Genomic DNA, 14,315 nt, shown 5'->3' with positions numbered 1-14,315 from the left:
CCTCGAGTGAATTTTGAAGCACAAGATTATGTTCCACCTCACTTTCCAAAGTTCAGAGGCTTTTGCATCAAAGTTAGGGTTCCTGTTAAAGTTCAGCACATGTTTTGGAGAATTTCTCTGTTCTTCAGATACCAGATTACTTCTATTTAGAAAAACAAAGAAAGAAAAAAAAAAACAACCCAAGCTTTGGAATTGTATAATCTTTGCTGCATCTAGTTCATATTTACCATCCACTCCTCTCCTCAAGGCTCTCCTGTGTTTTCAATGTGGCAAATTCTTGAAAATGATCAGGTGCTTCAGTTCAAGTTTTACACTTGTATCACAGCCTTGTTTCACACAATTCTTTGAAAACAAAGTCCATGCTTACATAAAACCCTTCACAAAGACTTGGGGGGCTCAGCCACTGCAGCTCCCCCATCTTCACAGTTATGGTGGGTCCATTCCCTTAATAATCATACAGCAAAAAATGGACTCACAGAACTTCAGGGCCACCCAGAGAAAAGGAAGCAAAGCAGTCAGAAAATGTGTCAGTAGAGCCTGTGTGTATTGAGGGCATGAGCTACTCAGGTGATGCTGCTCTGTAGTACTACTGAGGCACAGAGGAGACAAAAAGCCAGAGGGAAAGAGTAGAAGCCAAAGCCAAGCAATACATCATAGTTGTACCTAAACACCAAGAAAATCAAAATTGGTGGTGTGTGACTTTAGGCAACTCCCACAAAGCTCCTTTCTTCTGTCCATGTGCTGTGTAGCCCAACAGTGTGGGTGGCAGCAGGGTGTCTCTTGCTCAAAGGGCTGACCTGAAGTGAGTTCCCACCCTCTCAACCTTGATCACACATTCACATTCCTGTCTTCACCTGTGGAGCACCATGCAGCCACAAATCAGGTGAAAAGGTGACTAAGCCAACAGAAAACTGATGAATTTCCTTTGCCTGGATTAACAAATTAACAAAACATCCCACAACAAAATGAACTCATGAACTGCCACAAGAGGAGAGCAGTGGGAAAGTCCATCTAGAGCCAAGAGGCAGTAAATACATAATTACACTCATTTAGGCCTAACTAATAAACTGTCCTGTAAGGTTTATCTGCATGAGAAAACTCTAGAAAGGTAATCTGAATTAACATTTCTGTAATGAATGAAACCACATTAGATCCCTGCAGACACACTCATTATTAATTAAATCAACCCTATTTCATATTTGGTATCATTTACTGTGATATGAATTAAGCTTAATCAAATTAAGGTCACTTGAATGCTGAATCAGATAATATATACAATGGTTTAATTTAGTTTACCTAATTTACTTTACATTCACATTTTTGGTGATTTGGATTAGTTTTCCTTCAAATCCTTGCTCAGACAGCTTTAGAATAGAGAGAGACAGCAAAAAGCTGAGGAGATGCTGCAAAAATTGTCCCCATAATCAGCAGTTTTCAGCTGTCAATGAATTCACCCCCAAGGAGAGGGGTACTCAAAGCTGTGCATCCCACTGAGGACACACTGCCAGGGCTGCTGCATGCTCAATATCCATAAAGGGTCTGTCTTCACTAAAGTTCCCTGTCCCTGTCTTCACTAAAGTTCCTCTGGTGCCTGGAGGCTGCAGAGAAAATCAGACCCTGGAAGTCTTCACTTCATCCTCCTGCACTGCAAGGGCTGAACAGATGTTGATGGGCCATGAGAAATGCATGTCCTGAAGGAAAATGCGACAATCCTCAAGGAAGCTGAAGCATTTGATGTGGTTATTTTTTAAATAGCAGGTCACAAAAATATTTGACATGTTTTTTACTGTTGGGAAAACACAGCAGTTATCAAAGTTCTTGTTTGTAATGAAATAACAAAAAATCATAAAAGCCTGCTTCTTTAGGCAGACATGTTAAATTGAGATGCCATGTTTATTCACAGTTTTAAGGTCTTCTCATTTTGCTTACCCTGCTCCAACACATCAAAAGTCACCACTGAGTCTTCTAGCAAACTCCTTTCACATTCCTCTTACGTGACTATGCTTTTTACCATTAAAAAGATTTTTCTGTCTACACAGATGTGTAGACAAATGCACTCTGTCGTATTTAGGGCACCAGTCATCTAATATTTTCTGTGATGCAGGTACCATCTGTGAAACTGAGCTGCAGTTCAGGCCTATCATACTGAGATGGGTGCTGGGAAATCAGAGATGGAAATTGATATTAGATTATAATCCTACTGCATTCAAATAGAAGTCAAGGGCTCTAGCAAGGTCAGGCTTAACCTTTAATAAACAGGCATACCTTTAAATATTTTTCCAGGGAACCATCAGCTGTGTTGTTTGTTTTTCTGTGTCCTCTCAGGATTATCATCTTTTAAGGGTCACAAAAGGTGTCCAAACCTCTGAAGCAAAAGGATGATGAGGAGGCCCTGATAGCAACAACAGATGACAGCTGGCATCAGGGTGCAACTAAGGTTGCAGTGACAGACTTTGACCAAAGTGACAAAGAGATCAGAGACTGGAGCCCATAGAAAGCATTCCTGGGAGAGGAAAAAGGACTATTCTTTTAGCAATCTAGCATGGAGGTCCTTAGCAAACCACTGGGTTAACCAGACCATGCAGTGATGTAAATGTGAGCTCTTGCAAGGATGAAATCAGCACTGTGAGGAGGGTCAGACACGGAGCATCATTTCCACTTGGGCTGTCCTGCTGCCTTGTGGGGCATCACAGCCTTCTCTGCCACTCCCTCTGGTGCTGACAGACATTCACACAGCTCCTTGGGGAACTGATTCAGGAGACTGAACCAGCTGGAAAGTGGGAGAACTGACTAAACCAGACCTGCACCCGTCCTCAGGGCAGCAGTAACATCTAAATGCTCACGCAAGGCATTCGCCCTGCACACCTCTGACCACACTTCATGGCCTGAGAAATGTCCTTGTGTGGCTTTACTGCTCTTACAAACTTGTTTCCACATTCCCTAGCTTGCTGGCTCAGTGTCCCCTCTGCTATTTCTGTAACACTCTCATATTTAATACCATGAAATTTTAAAATAGTATGCTGGCTCAGGCTTTTTGAGCTCCTGCAAAGAGTTGCAGTCGTGCACTTCCAGCACTATTTTTATTTAGCAAGCCAGGACAGAAGAGACAAGCAGACCCTTGCAGCTCACCCTTGGGTCACATCTTGAGGAATATAAAATTCCCTGGGGTCAATACAACAAGCCCTGGGGGACCCCCCCAGTAAGACACAAACACTCCTCAGCTACACTAAACACCCTGACCATCTTTCTGTTCCCTTCTTATTTCCACTTTTGCTTGTGAACCCCTGAAAGGGAAGGACCCACCTCACCTGCCTCACCAGGATGGCTCTGACAGCCCCAGCCCTACACACTGCTTCCCAGCAAACCTGCTCCTTGTACCACCTGCCACCTCCTCTGCTCCCCCAGGGGCTGCCTGGGGTTGTTCTTGACTTGCTGACAGGTTTTCAGGTAATAATTGTTCATTGGGGGTGGGGGGGGGGACATTTTAAACAAGATGCTTATATTCTTATTTGTATATGTTAAAGGTGAGGACTTCCATACAGAGGACAGGAATAACTTTTGTCTCCCCTCCTAAAAGCTCCAAATTTCCCCTGCTGAGTTCTGCCCTAAATGAAGAAGAGAGCCTTCACAGCTCCATCAGAGCCCAAGCCCTCCAACACTTGCACGTACACTTAAATTGATCACGGTCAGTGGTCCCAGCACAATGGCCATTAGGTTCCCAAACCCCCCAGGATGCTGTGCCCAGTAATCAGGTCAGGAATGTGTACAAGTCCTCTCAAGATTAAGGCCTTAATGCTGTAGCATCAGCCAGCTTTCTCCCTGCCTCCAGCATTACATGTGGGCAGCTGAAACCCCCAAGGATGGAGGCTGATGGCTCCAGGCTGACCTGCAGGTACAGGCAAGTGCCTGTGGCCGGCTCCTGGGTGTGTGATGAACCAGACATCCCTGGGCATCACCCAGTATGAGTAGAAAAGTTGTCCATTTTTTTAGAAGGTTGCAGAGTTCACAAGTTAAACCAATTGGAGTTCACAAGTTAAACCAAGTTGGAGTTCTAACTACTTGTTGTTAATAATTTCATGTTGTAATCCCCTGTTGTTAATAGTTTTCCTTCAATTACCTGTTCTTGATGGTTGGAAATCCCCCTTTGTCAAGTATCTCCCTGCTGCTTCCTGGAAGATGGCACCTGGGACTGTGAGGAGGAGGTGACATCGGGGTTGGCATGCAAATGAGGAAACCCTTCACCAAATCTAGCAGGAAAAACCCTAAAAACAACGAGCCACCATGGGATTAAGAGATGGATGTGATGTCTAGACGTGAGGAACAGAATCCAGTGTCCGCTCAGACCCTTTTTACCCCTCACCCTGACCTGAAGATGTCAGCTAGACAGAGGAGTTCGAATGTCAAACTGTAAAACTGGGAATCTCCTGATGCTCTTGTGAGGATGGAAGCCCCAGCTCTGCCTGCAGCCCAGCAGACCAAGCTGCACTCTTCCTCCTCCTCCTCCTCTGTGCCACTCCTGGGAGCAGCAGCGGTGCGAGGGCAACCCCGCCAACCCGTCAGCTCTTCTCACCCGAGCTGATTTTTAATAAAGGCATTAAAAAGGAGAAAGATCTCCTGCCCTATTTATTTCATGGCAGCCTTGGAGACAGCTGTGTGTGGTTCTGGATGCTGTGAGCTAACATCCGACAGTTCAGCACCAAATAAACACAAAGCCAAGAGGCAGCAGGTCAGGCTCTGGGAGAATCCATCACAACACTGGGCCACCAGTGGAATCTGAGCTGGTGTTGGGAGCTGTGGATCACTTTGGTGACAGCTGACAAAGCAGCACCTCTAATGGACAATACTGCAGGTGCCAAAGTGTGATGAAGAGATGTAACTCCTTGTTCCACCTACTCAAAGGTGGTTCTTACTACCAGACAAGCAAGAGAATGAGCAGGGACAGATAAAGGACATTTTATTAAGCATGCAGGTAAAATGAACATGTAAGGCCATGTTTTCACTCTTCTATTTACTAAATAGTCAAAGAAACTAATTGCCTGAGAAGGCTGCTTTATTTGAATGATACAACCCTCACTTCTCAACGTAACAGCTGTGGCATCAAAAACAGACTTACATTCACCTAGGTGATGTATTTAGTTAATGAAAAGAAAGATTAGCATGCAAATGTGTTGCAGCACTCAACACTAATTCATAATGAAGTCAAAATATTAAAGCTACCTCATTCTGTCAAAATATACTCGTCCAGCATTTCTCTCATTTTGAATCAAAAATCCTTTTCAAAAATAAATTCACAGATTATCTCAAATCCCACTACTGTTTGGCAGGTGGGAGCTAGAATGACAGACAAAACAGCCATGTAATAAAATAATTTTAGTATCAAAAGTATTTTAACTGGGTAATAAGAACAGTAAGGAGCTAACAGGAATAGGTACACACACAAACTTCATGAAATATGTGCTTATGGGGATGCTTTTAACCTGCCTTGTTTCTGATTTTTAAAATTTTTGTAGACGTCTTTTGATGTCCTCTGGACCACGAACCATGAATTGAACAGTGCTAGTCTGTTCAGCGCTGAAGACATATTCCTACTCACATGTAACAGACATTTCCAACTGCAGCTCTTACACTTGAATTTCCTAATTTCAGCTATCCTTTCATCCTGAGCACCCAGCAGCCCTGGGTGTGTTCAGCTGTTCCTGCTGCATGCAGGCACGCACCCTCGGAACATCGCTGCAGCCGAGCTCCTGAACCATGTACAGCTGGGGAAAGAAAAGCAGTCAGCATGCAATTAAAGGGATTATGGTGGCCATGGCCCTGCTTCTTGTTAATGCCATTTCACTGCATTTTCTAGATCTCCTCATTACTGAGGGAGTGGCTTACTGACAAGGGATAAAGGCAGGAAGCTACACACATGCTGACTAAGAAGCAGCGAATGATGGGAATGGGAAAAGAAGAAAGGGGAGGAAGGAATGAATGGATGGCAATACATAATGAACTTTGCTGTAATGCTTAGCTTTTACTACAGAGATGCTTGTCATCCTCAGAAATGCTTTTTGAACAGGAGACTCCAATCCAGCAAAGCAAGGACTTCAACAGGACCAAACTTAAGCCTTAAATCCAGTGCTAGACTGAGACCCAGCTACTTAATCATCTTAATTCCCTCTCAGGTAAGAATTGTCATCCTCCAGCACATAAAGCAATGATGCCAAAAAGGCTAAGGGATTTAGCAGCTGCAGACCAGCCCAGGAAGGACAGCATGCCTGCACCACAGAGCTCACCCCAACCACAAGGACTGGGGCTGGCCAGCCTTGCTGCAGAAACACAAACTGCTGGAGCATCTCCCTGTGCCTGCCCCCCTGGCACACTGTGAGTCACTGTACTACACAGCCTGCTTTGCTTTTTTTTATCTTTTACTCTCTTTTCACAGAAGAAGATGTCTATCCATCCTGACACCTATGTGAAGCTGAAGAAAGACAGAACTACAACTGTGAGATCTCAAGTTGCAGGAATGACACCTACTGCCTGGGAAATGAACTGCTCACCTAAATGAGATCGAACTCAGTGGTGAGGAGCTTCCACAGAACAAACCAGCACGTGGACATGAGCCAGCAAGGTGTGCTCACAGCCCAGAAAGCCAATTGAGTCCTGGGCTGCATCAAGAAAGGATTGGCCAGCAGGTAGAGGGAGGTGATTCTGCCTCTCTTTTTCATTCTGTGAGACCCCACCTGCAGTGCTGCACCCAGCTCTGGGGTCCCCAGCACAGGAAACTGGGACCTGCTGCAGTGACTTGTAAAGTCCCTTCCAACCCAAACTGTTCTGTGATTCTACAAAACAGGTCCAGCCCCAGTGCTGACTGTGAGGGTGATCAAATGAAAGCCCACAGAAAATTCAGTCAGAGAGGGAGGTTCAGTGATTTAAAAATGGTGTTTAATTCCTGATAAACAGTATATAGGACTCAGGGCAGGTAGAAACACCTCCATCATGAAGTCAGGTGAAAAGTACCTTTTTTGGACAGGGAACATGATTAGTAGTTAGAAAATGCTCATCCCTACCAACAGCTAGGCTACACAGTTTGTACCTCAAAGCACAAGGGAGCCTGCAGTGGAAGGGTCTGCAGAGCATAAGAGGAAGAACAGGAGCAGCATCTTAGTAAAATAAATATTTTAATTTGTAGTAATAGCACTTCCTGAAGAAATGGTTTCTTGAGCATTTCTGGTGGGAACAGTGCCACAACCCAACTTATATATACACCTTTTGCATATGGAAAGTGAATTTTCTTTTCTTCTGTCTTTCTATGTAAAGACTTCATGACCCAGCTCATCCTACCAAACCACAAGTGGCTAAATCAGCACAGCTGAGGGGAACAAGAATGGGAACTCAGGAGAAATGTATAAACTAACACTGAGCTTGAAACAAATGTAATGCTTGAATGCCTGCATCAAGAAGGAAAGTCAAAAGTTTCTGGCAGCCACATGTCTCTGCAACTTTAGGACTATGGAATACCCAGTGAAATGTGATGCTTCACTGTTTGTTGTTGTATTACAGAATGGCACTTTGGCTAGTCAGAAATGTGAAAGTTTCCAGGCTCAAATGTTTGGTAAGGACTTGCCCACTCTCTCTCATCTCACTAATAAAGATAGCTATCCTTAATGCTCCTACAGCTCTCAAATGATGAATAGTTTTGGAAAGGCTGTCAATAATATTTCAAGCATTCACTCAATGCAAAAATGTAAAGTCTCACAGGAAGAAGCATTCTGCAGTGCTAAATACACCAGAAATGTGGGGAGAAAATAATTAAACTATTTTCAGTTCCACAGAGTCACAACCTGGACTGAAACTCACTTGGAGTGTTACTGGGTGATGTGCACACACACCCATGAACCCGGAGCTGTCACAGGGAAAATGTGCCAGGTGAACCACGAGGTCCCTACAGCACAGGGCAGAGCTGTGCCAGCAGCCCAGATCCTGGGAACAGCTGCCCTTACCCTGCAAAGCTTCCCAGGGTAGCAGGAGCAGGGTGGGTGAAGCCAGGCAAGGCTGTGTGCTGCCAAGGCTGGCACCCTGGCACCCTGGCTGGGCTCTGGTGTCCTCTCCCTGGGCTGCCTGTGACAGGGACCAGGGCTCTAGGGGTGTGCTGATCAAGTGTGCTGGGCTGGTTTTCAGTCCTTTCCCCTCATTAGGGCACATCAGATCAAAAAGCAGATGAAATGGAAGTCTTGGGTAGGTGACTGCAGACAAAATCTGCCTGGGGGCGAACAACAGGCCCAGACAAGGAGCAGTGGCACAGTTCCTCCACCTCCCCTCCCTGCCCCTGAGAAACTGAGCCCAGGCCACAAGGCTGAGAAAAACAAAAAGGAGGTTCTCCTTTTTGCACTGTGGGTCCCTTGAGTTCTGCCAAATGATGACTATGAGGAAAACAAAAAACATATAGGGGCAATACCAATGTACAGCTGGGGCAGTTTTTGCTGCTTACCTACTGCAGTGAAGGACAATACCAAAACATCAGTGAGATTTTCTTAAATGTAAATAAAGAGTGGATGAGATAGTACTATGGTTTTGATTCAGCAAAAAACCCTGAAATATTTATAACTACCTTCTCAAAAAAAGAAAACCTGCAGCTAATTCAACTTATTTTAATTCAACTTATTTTATTTCAACTTATTCTATTTCAATTCTGTAATTATTAGGATTAAAAATTAGCTGTAATTAATTTCACTTTGGCAGCAGTTTTAGAAATATTTTCTAAAGTTCCATACTGCTCCTTACACATTGCTCAGAACTGAGCGAAGCTATGACACAACAAGAAAAAGGAAAGAAATCATGAAACCTGCAAGATAGAGGAAATTATTTGAAACTGAATTGTGTTTGCACTTGGGAAAGATTTGTATGATTTTTTACAAGAAATACAAACATTTAAGTAAAATACTTCAAAAGAGAGAAGTAGCCAGCCACGTGCAGACAGACTATGCAGACACCTCTAATTGTGACACACTTTAATGGAGCTGTTCTGTGTCAGTGTATCTGCTGTTTAACATGGTTTGAGTGACCCAGGAACAGGCAGAAGGGACACAACACACAAACCCACAACACTGAGTTAAACAGACCTGTGCACATTTGAAAGATTATCTTCAGCCTCAGTCACACCACTACAAAATACAAGACAAAAATACCCAAAAAATGAGGAAATGCACAAAAATATGTCCAGAATCTATGCTTTATTTTAGAGAGTGGGAAAAAAAAGTTGAAAGTATACAGAATAACAGCATGAAAGAGGCACAGCTGGCCTGCCTGCTCCATGGCCTGACAGTCAGGGCACACTGATGGGAACCCAGCATTGCCAATGGAACACCACTGCTGCCTTACATGGCCACAGCCAGCGTGGCACAACCTTCAGTGGAGCTCCAAAACCTCCTGACAACGAGTTTATCTGCAGCTAGAGCTTACCTAGCCCTCTAAAGATCAAGGATGAGCTAACAAAAGCAATTTTCTGGCAGCAGCATAGTGCCCACACTTGGGATTCTGCTGACCAAACCATGACAGGCAAAGGGCTGGGAGCTTTTCTACTGAGAAAACACTGACAGATCTGCGTGGCACTGACAGCTTGAGAGGCTGCAAACCCAAACATATCCAAGGCAGGGCTGTGGAGGGTGGTCTGACAGCTCCCAGGTGACCCCAGGAACACACAGCCACACACACCAGCATACAGCAGGAGTCAGAACATGGCAGGACAGAGCCTTTGAATTAAACAAAAATTAGCTAAGTTACAGGCATATTGCTCCAGCTCAGAAATCAATTGCTAAGTGACAAGGTTAAATTATATTTTATAGCCAACTTGATTTTATTATCCATCTCAGGGTGTGCTCCTGCTTTTCTACTGGAAACTCTGAGCTACAAAGTCCACCAGTCCAGTGAGGTTGGTAATCCCAATTTTGATGACATTATAAATAAAAACATCATGTTCTCCCTTGTTTTTTACAGTTGCAAACAGAAAGAAACAGTAAAGGGAGAAAAGTTAGGAAATAACACTGCATGCAAGTCCAGTTACTCTCCATGCAAACTGAAAGAATTGGCAAGACTCTTGAGTTATTTCCTGAACTGCTTAATGAACAGATAATGGGGAGGACACTGAAATGCTCAATACATTGTGTTTATTGATATAAATGTAAAGACTTTGCTTGCTTATGTCTGAAAACAAAAGGGTTAAGAAGTATAATGTATACACCTTCCTGTTATTAAAACAGATTTATGCTATGAAAATTCAGTCCTCTTTTTCTCAACATGTTGCTCCATCCATTTGAACTAGAGCTAAATACAACATATTTTTCAGATTTCCAGTTGATAGCTATATAAAAACCTCAGAACAAAAAGGTTGACTTTAGCTGAACTTTAAGGTGCTCAGTGACATTGTTTTCCCCCACAATTTCTGTGCTGAACTCATTACTTTGGCTTGGATTAAAGCATGTTATACCACAGGAGAAGTAAGGAGGTATAATTTTAATCTGAATAATCCTGTTTAGAGGCTGGTTCCATCCCCAGATATTAACTGTATGTTCTGTTTAGAAAAATACTAAGTGCTTAAAGTGGGAAGCTTGTCCCCCCACCATTGCCTCAGGAGCACAGCACAGAGAGCAAATGTACACTCACTACAGCCATGGCAAAAAGAGAGATGGATTTTTTCAGGGATACACACAAAATGCTATGTCTGGTTTTTATTTTTAAGAATAGGGGCCACTGAAACACAGATGCCTTATAAACTACAGGTATGACTAAGAAATTACAGGTTATGCCTCTGTTGACAGAATGTAAAAATTTTATTTTCAGCCACAGCGATATTCATAGACATTTTCCCAAACATGAGCTAATTTTGTTACTTCTAAGAATAAATGAATATCCACTGTCAAATAACCCCTACATTTCTTGTACTAAAGCAGTATTTTTGTGTACTAAAAAATAATAACACCTCTGCACTTTAACATTTTCCACACAGGGATCCTAATCTGTTTTTGAGGCAGAACATCTATTATAACCTGTTTTATTACTAAGGTGGCTAGTACACCCACTATTCACACATTTCATACCTTTGAGGTGAAGACATAAAGAATTATCAAAAAATGGAAACCATCACATAAATGCAATAGTGCAAAGAATAGCACTGTAATCTATTCACCACAAAAAGCAGTATAAATAAAACACACATGCTTAAGCAAATGTTTCAAGGAGGCTTTTATTAAATGATTATGTAGCCTGCCAGGGTATTTTGGAATTATACAGCCTGTATTTATTAAACAAGAATTGTTATTGGAAAAGGTTTTAGGTGATTTACAGACATATATTTACTGACAAGTACAATCTATTCAGTAATGTCTGTATATGCAAGGGAAAAAAATCTGTAATGGAAGCATTTAAAAACGGGAATCCATTAAAAACCCAACAAAATAATAATGTGCATTAAGTATGAAAGTGGTATTTATAACAAAAGACTAAGTGTGATGCACCTGCAGATGCCAGGTGTCACGTGGGGAAGCAGGAAAGGGCAGCTGCCCAAGGACACACCCAGCAGCACACACAGACCAGCTCTGGCTGCCTCAGCTACAGCAGAGGCAACCTAGAGAAGCATCCCCCCATCATTGTCAAAAGTGGGGATATGGGGAAGTTCTGGAGCCTCTCCTGGAGTTAAGCTGCTTTTCCCTTCCAAAACACCCTGTGGCTGACCTCCCCTGAGAGTGCCTCAGCTCTCCTGGTGGGGATCACTTTGGGGACATTATGATGCCCTGATTCACAGTCTGTCTTGGTGGGTCTCTCCCCCTGCTTCCTCTTCCAACAAAAAGTGCAACCACCAGCTGTGGAAGTCCATGTGGAGCAGAACATCTTCAATGGGAGAAACCCAACCTTGTTGCAGCCTTCCAATCTGCCCATGGTGCCTTCCTGGGGTGAAAGATGGGCTTATGAGTCAGTAAGTCAACTTTCCTTCTTCCTGGGAGAGCTCTAGCAACCCTTCTGCATGGGGCAAGGGTTCTGCCAAGCTGTGCTCCTAAGTGAGCAGGAGGCAGCAAGGGGAAACTTGCCCACCATCTGTTGTGTTTGATGACTTCTCCCCAGAGGTCTCTGAGTCGCATTCTGATCACACCAGGTGAGACTGATGCAGGCACACCTTTTGTGTGGAGACCAGAGACACATGGCCACCAGACACATGACACAGCAGGTCTCTGAGTTTCTGGCCCTCCCCAAGAATGCAATTTTAAGCAAGTGAGAAAAATTAATGGTAATGTAAATGGCTAAAAAAAATTGATGCATCTCCAAGCCTTCAACACACACGATGGTGCCAGGAGTAAATGTAACTGTAAATGCAGGCAAAGCCTTTTCTGGACTCCCACTGCACTTGCTAGGAGCAATGCCAACCCTGCAATTCAGGAATCAGGCACCACAGAAAGATATCTGGCTTCAAACTGTTATTTCCATTTTTAAGGTTTCCCAAAGCAATTTCACTTTGCTAAAGATAATTGTTAAGTGGGAAAATTCACTAGAATTAAAGATGAATCAGGGACTGGGTTGCTCCGAGATACTGACAGCTCAAGCGAACTCGAATAAATGAGGAGAGAGATTTGGACGAGTATAAACCAAAGCAAACAACGTTTCCCCTCCAACCTTCCACCAGGAAATTGGGTTGGTGGGGCTTTTTTTGCCCTTCCTTTCACAGCTGACAAATTGACCTCGGGAAAACTACGAGCAGTAGCATCCCTGCTGCCTGAGGAGAGGGAGACTGGAGATCCGGCACGGCCCATGCTGGACGCTCCTGAGAAATATCCCATCTCCGCTCCTGCGGTGCGCCCCTCGTTCCCCTCCCCTGCACCCGCTCTCCCCGCCCGGGCTCCTTTGCCCGAGGAAGCTCTCGCCGCTCCCCCGGGCTGCACGGCCCGGCCCTACCGGGCGGATCCCGGCTGCGGGGCCCGGCATCACCGGGCAGATGATACCAACTAGCAGGGCACGGCATCACCGGGCAGATGATACCAACTAGCAGGGCACGGCATCACCGGGCAGATTCCGGCCGCACGGTCCGGCAGTACCGGGCACATCCCCGGCTGAAGGACACGGCAGCAGCGGGCAGATCCCGCTACACGGCCCGGCAGCAGCGGGCAGATCCCGGCTCCGGGGCACCACAGCACCGGGCACATCCCAGCATTAGGGCACGGCAGCAGCGGGCACATCCCGGCTGTTTCACGGGCGCTTACAGCCTTTTGTAAGCGCCAGATAATCTGTCAGATGGACTTCGGCACTGACAGTCAAACATGCCAAAAACGTCACCACCCACTCCTGCGATCCATCCGGTGAAGGACTAGGAAGCGCCGCATTGCTTAACCTCTCCTCCGCCTTCCACTCGCACAGGAAATCCCCACCCCCACGGCGTGACACCACCGCGGGGACAGCGATCCCCCCGCCCGCCCGGAGCTCCGCGGCCGCGCTGCCCGGCGCATCCCCGCCCGCACTCACCTCATCTTCCCGGCGGGGCGCGGCGGCGGCCGGGGCCGGAGCGGGGCCGGGACCGGGCGGTGGCGGCGGCGGGACGGGGGGGCTCCGGCGGCGGCGCCGCCCCAGCGGCAGCGCCGGGCCCCGGGGCGCTAGCCGGGCAGCGCGGCGCCGGGCAGCCCCTCCGCCGGCCCGGCCATGTTGCCGGCTCCCGCCCGGCTGCGCTGTGGCTGTGTCTGTGTGTGTGTGGGCAGGACAAAGCAGCGCCGCCGCTGCCGCCCGCCCCGCTCCGCTCCCACGCGCGGCGGGGCCGCGCCGCCCCCCCCGCCCCGCCCCGCGCCGCCACCGCCCCCGCCGCGGGTGTCGGGGGGAGCCCCGGCCCTGCCCGGCCCCGCCGCGGGTGTCGGGGGGAGCCCCGGCCCTGCCCGGCCCTGCCCGGCCCCGCCGCGGGTGTCGGGGGGAGCCCCGGCCCTGCCCAGCCCTGCCCGGGTCCCCGCCCGGCGCAGGTGGGGCGGGAGCGGCCCCGCACCGTGCGCGGCTCCGAGCGGCGGCTCCGGGCTCCGCCGAGCTCCTCGGCCCGTGCCGGTGCCGGTGCGAGGTGCCGGGGCTTGGCCGTGCCGCGTCCCCGAACCGTTCCCGGCTGGAGCGGGGCAGTGCCGGGGCTGGAGACCTCCCCTCTGCACAGTGGTGTCCTGTGCAGGCACAGAACCGGTGCTTTTGTGGGTAGAAGCAGGAGCAGAAATGGCATTTCCAGCTAACACCGGAGGGCAGCTGTGGTTCCTGCTCCCTCACCCTTCCCACTTGTCTCAAGGAGTGTCCCTGCGAGCTCTCTTGCCCTGCTCCCAGCCTCG

The 14,315-nt window shown here is 46.9% G+C and overlaps 1 protein-coding gene across 1 annotated transcript in view; it reads right to left on the bottom strand.

Annotated features, from left to right (window-relative positions):
• Nucleotides 1–13,750, bottom strand: part of EVL (Enah/Vasp-like) — a 147,373-nt gene extending 133,623 nt beyond the window's left edge. The window contains exon 1 of the mRNA XM_077180689.1: nt 13,489–13,750. Within this exon, the coding sequence (XP_077036804.1) occupies nt 13,489–13,493 (5 nt within the window). The 5' untranslated portion in view covers nt 13,494–13,750. The remainder of the gene's footprint in view (nt 1–13,488) is intronic.
• Between the last annotated feature and the right edge of the window lie 565 nt (nt 13,751–14,315).

Source organism: Agelaius phoeniceus, chromosome 6, assembly GCF_051311805.1.
Source record: "Agelaius phoeniceus isolate bAgePho1 chromosome 6, bAgePho1.hap1, whole genome shotgun sequence".
Classification (NCBI taxonomy): domain Eukaryota; kingdom Metazoa; phylum Chordata; class Aves; order Passeriformes; family Icteridae; genus Agelaius; species Agelaius phoeniceus.
The sequence above is the reverse complement of the archived record's forward strand: the minus strand, read 5'-3'. Positions and strand labels throughout refer to the sequence as shown.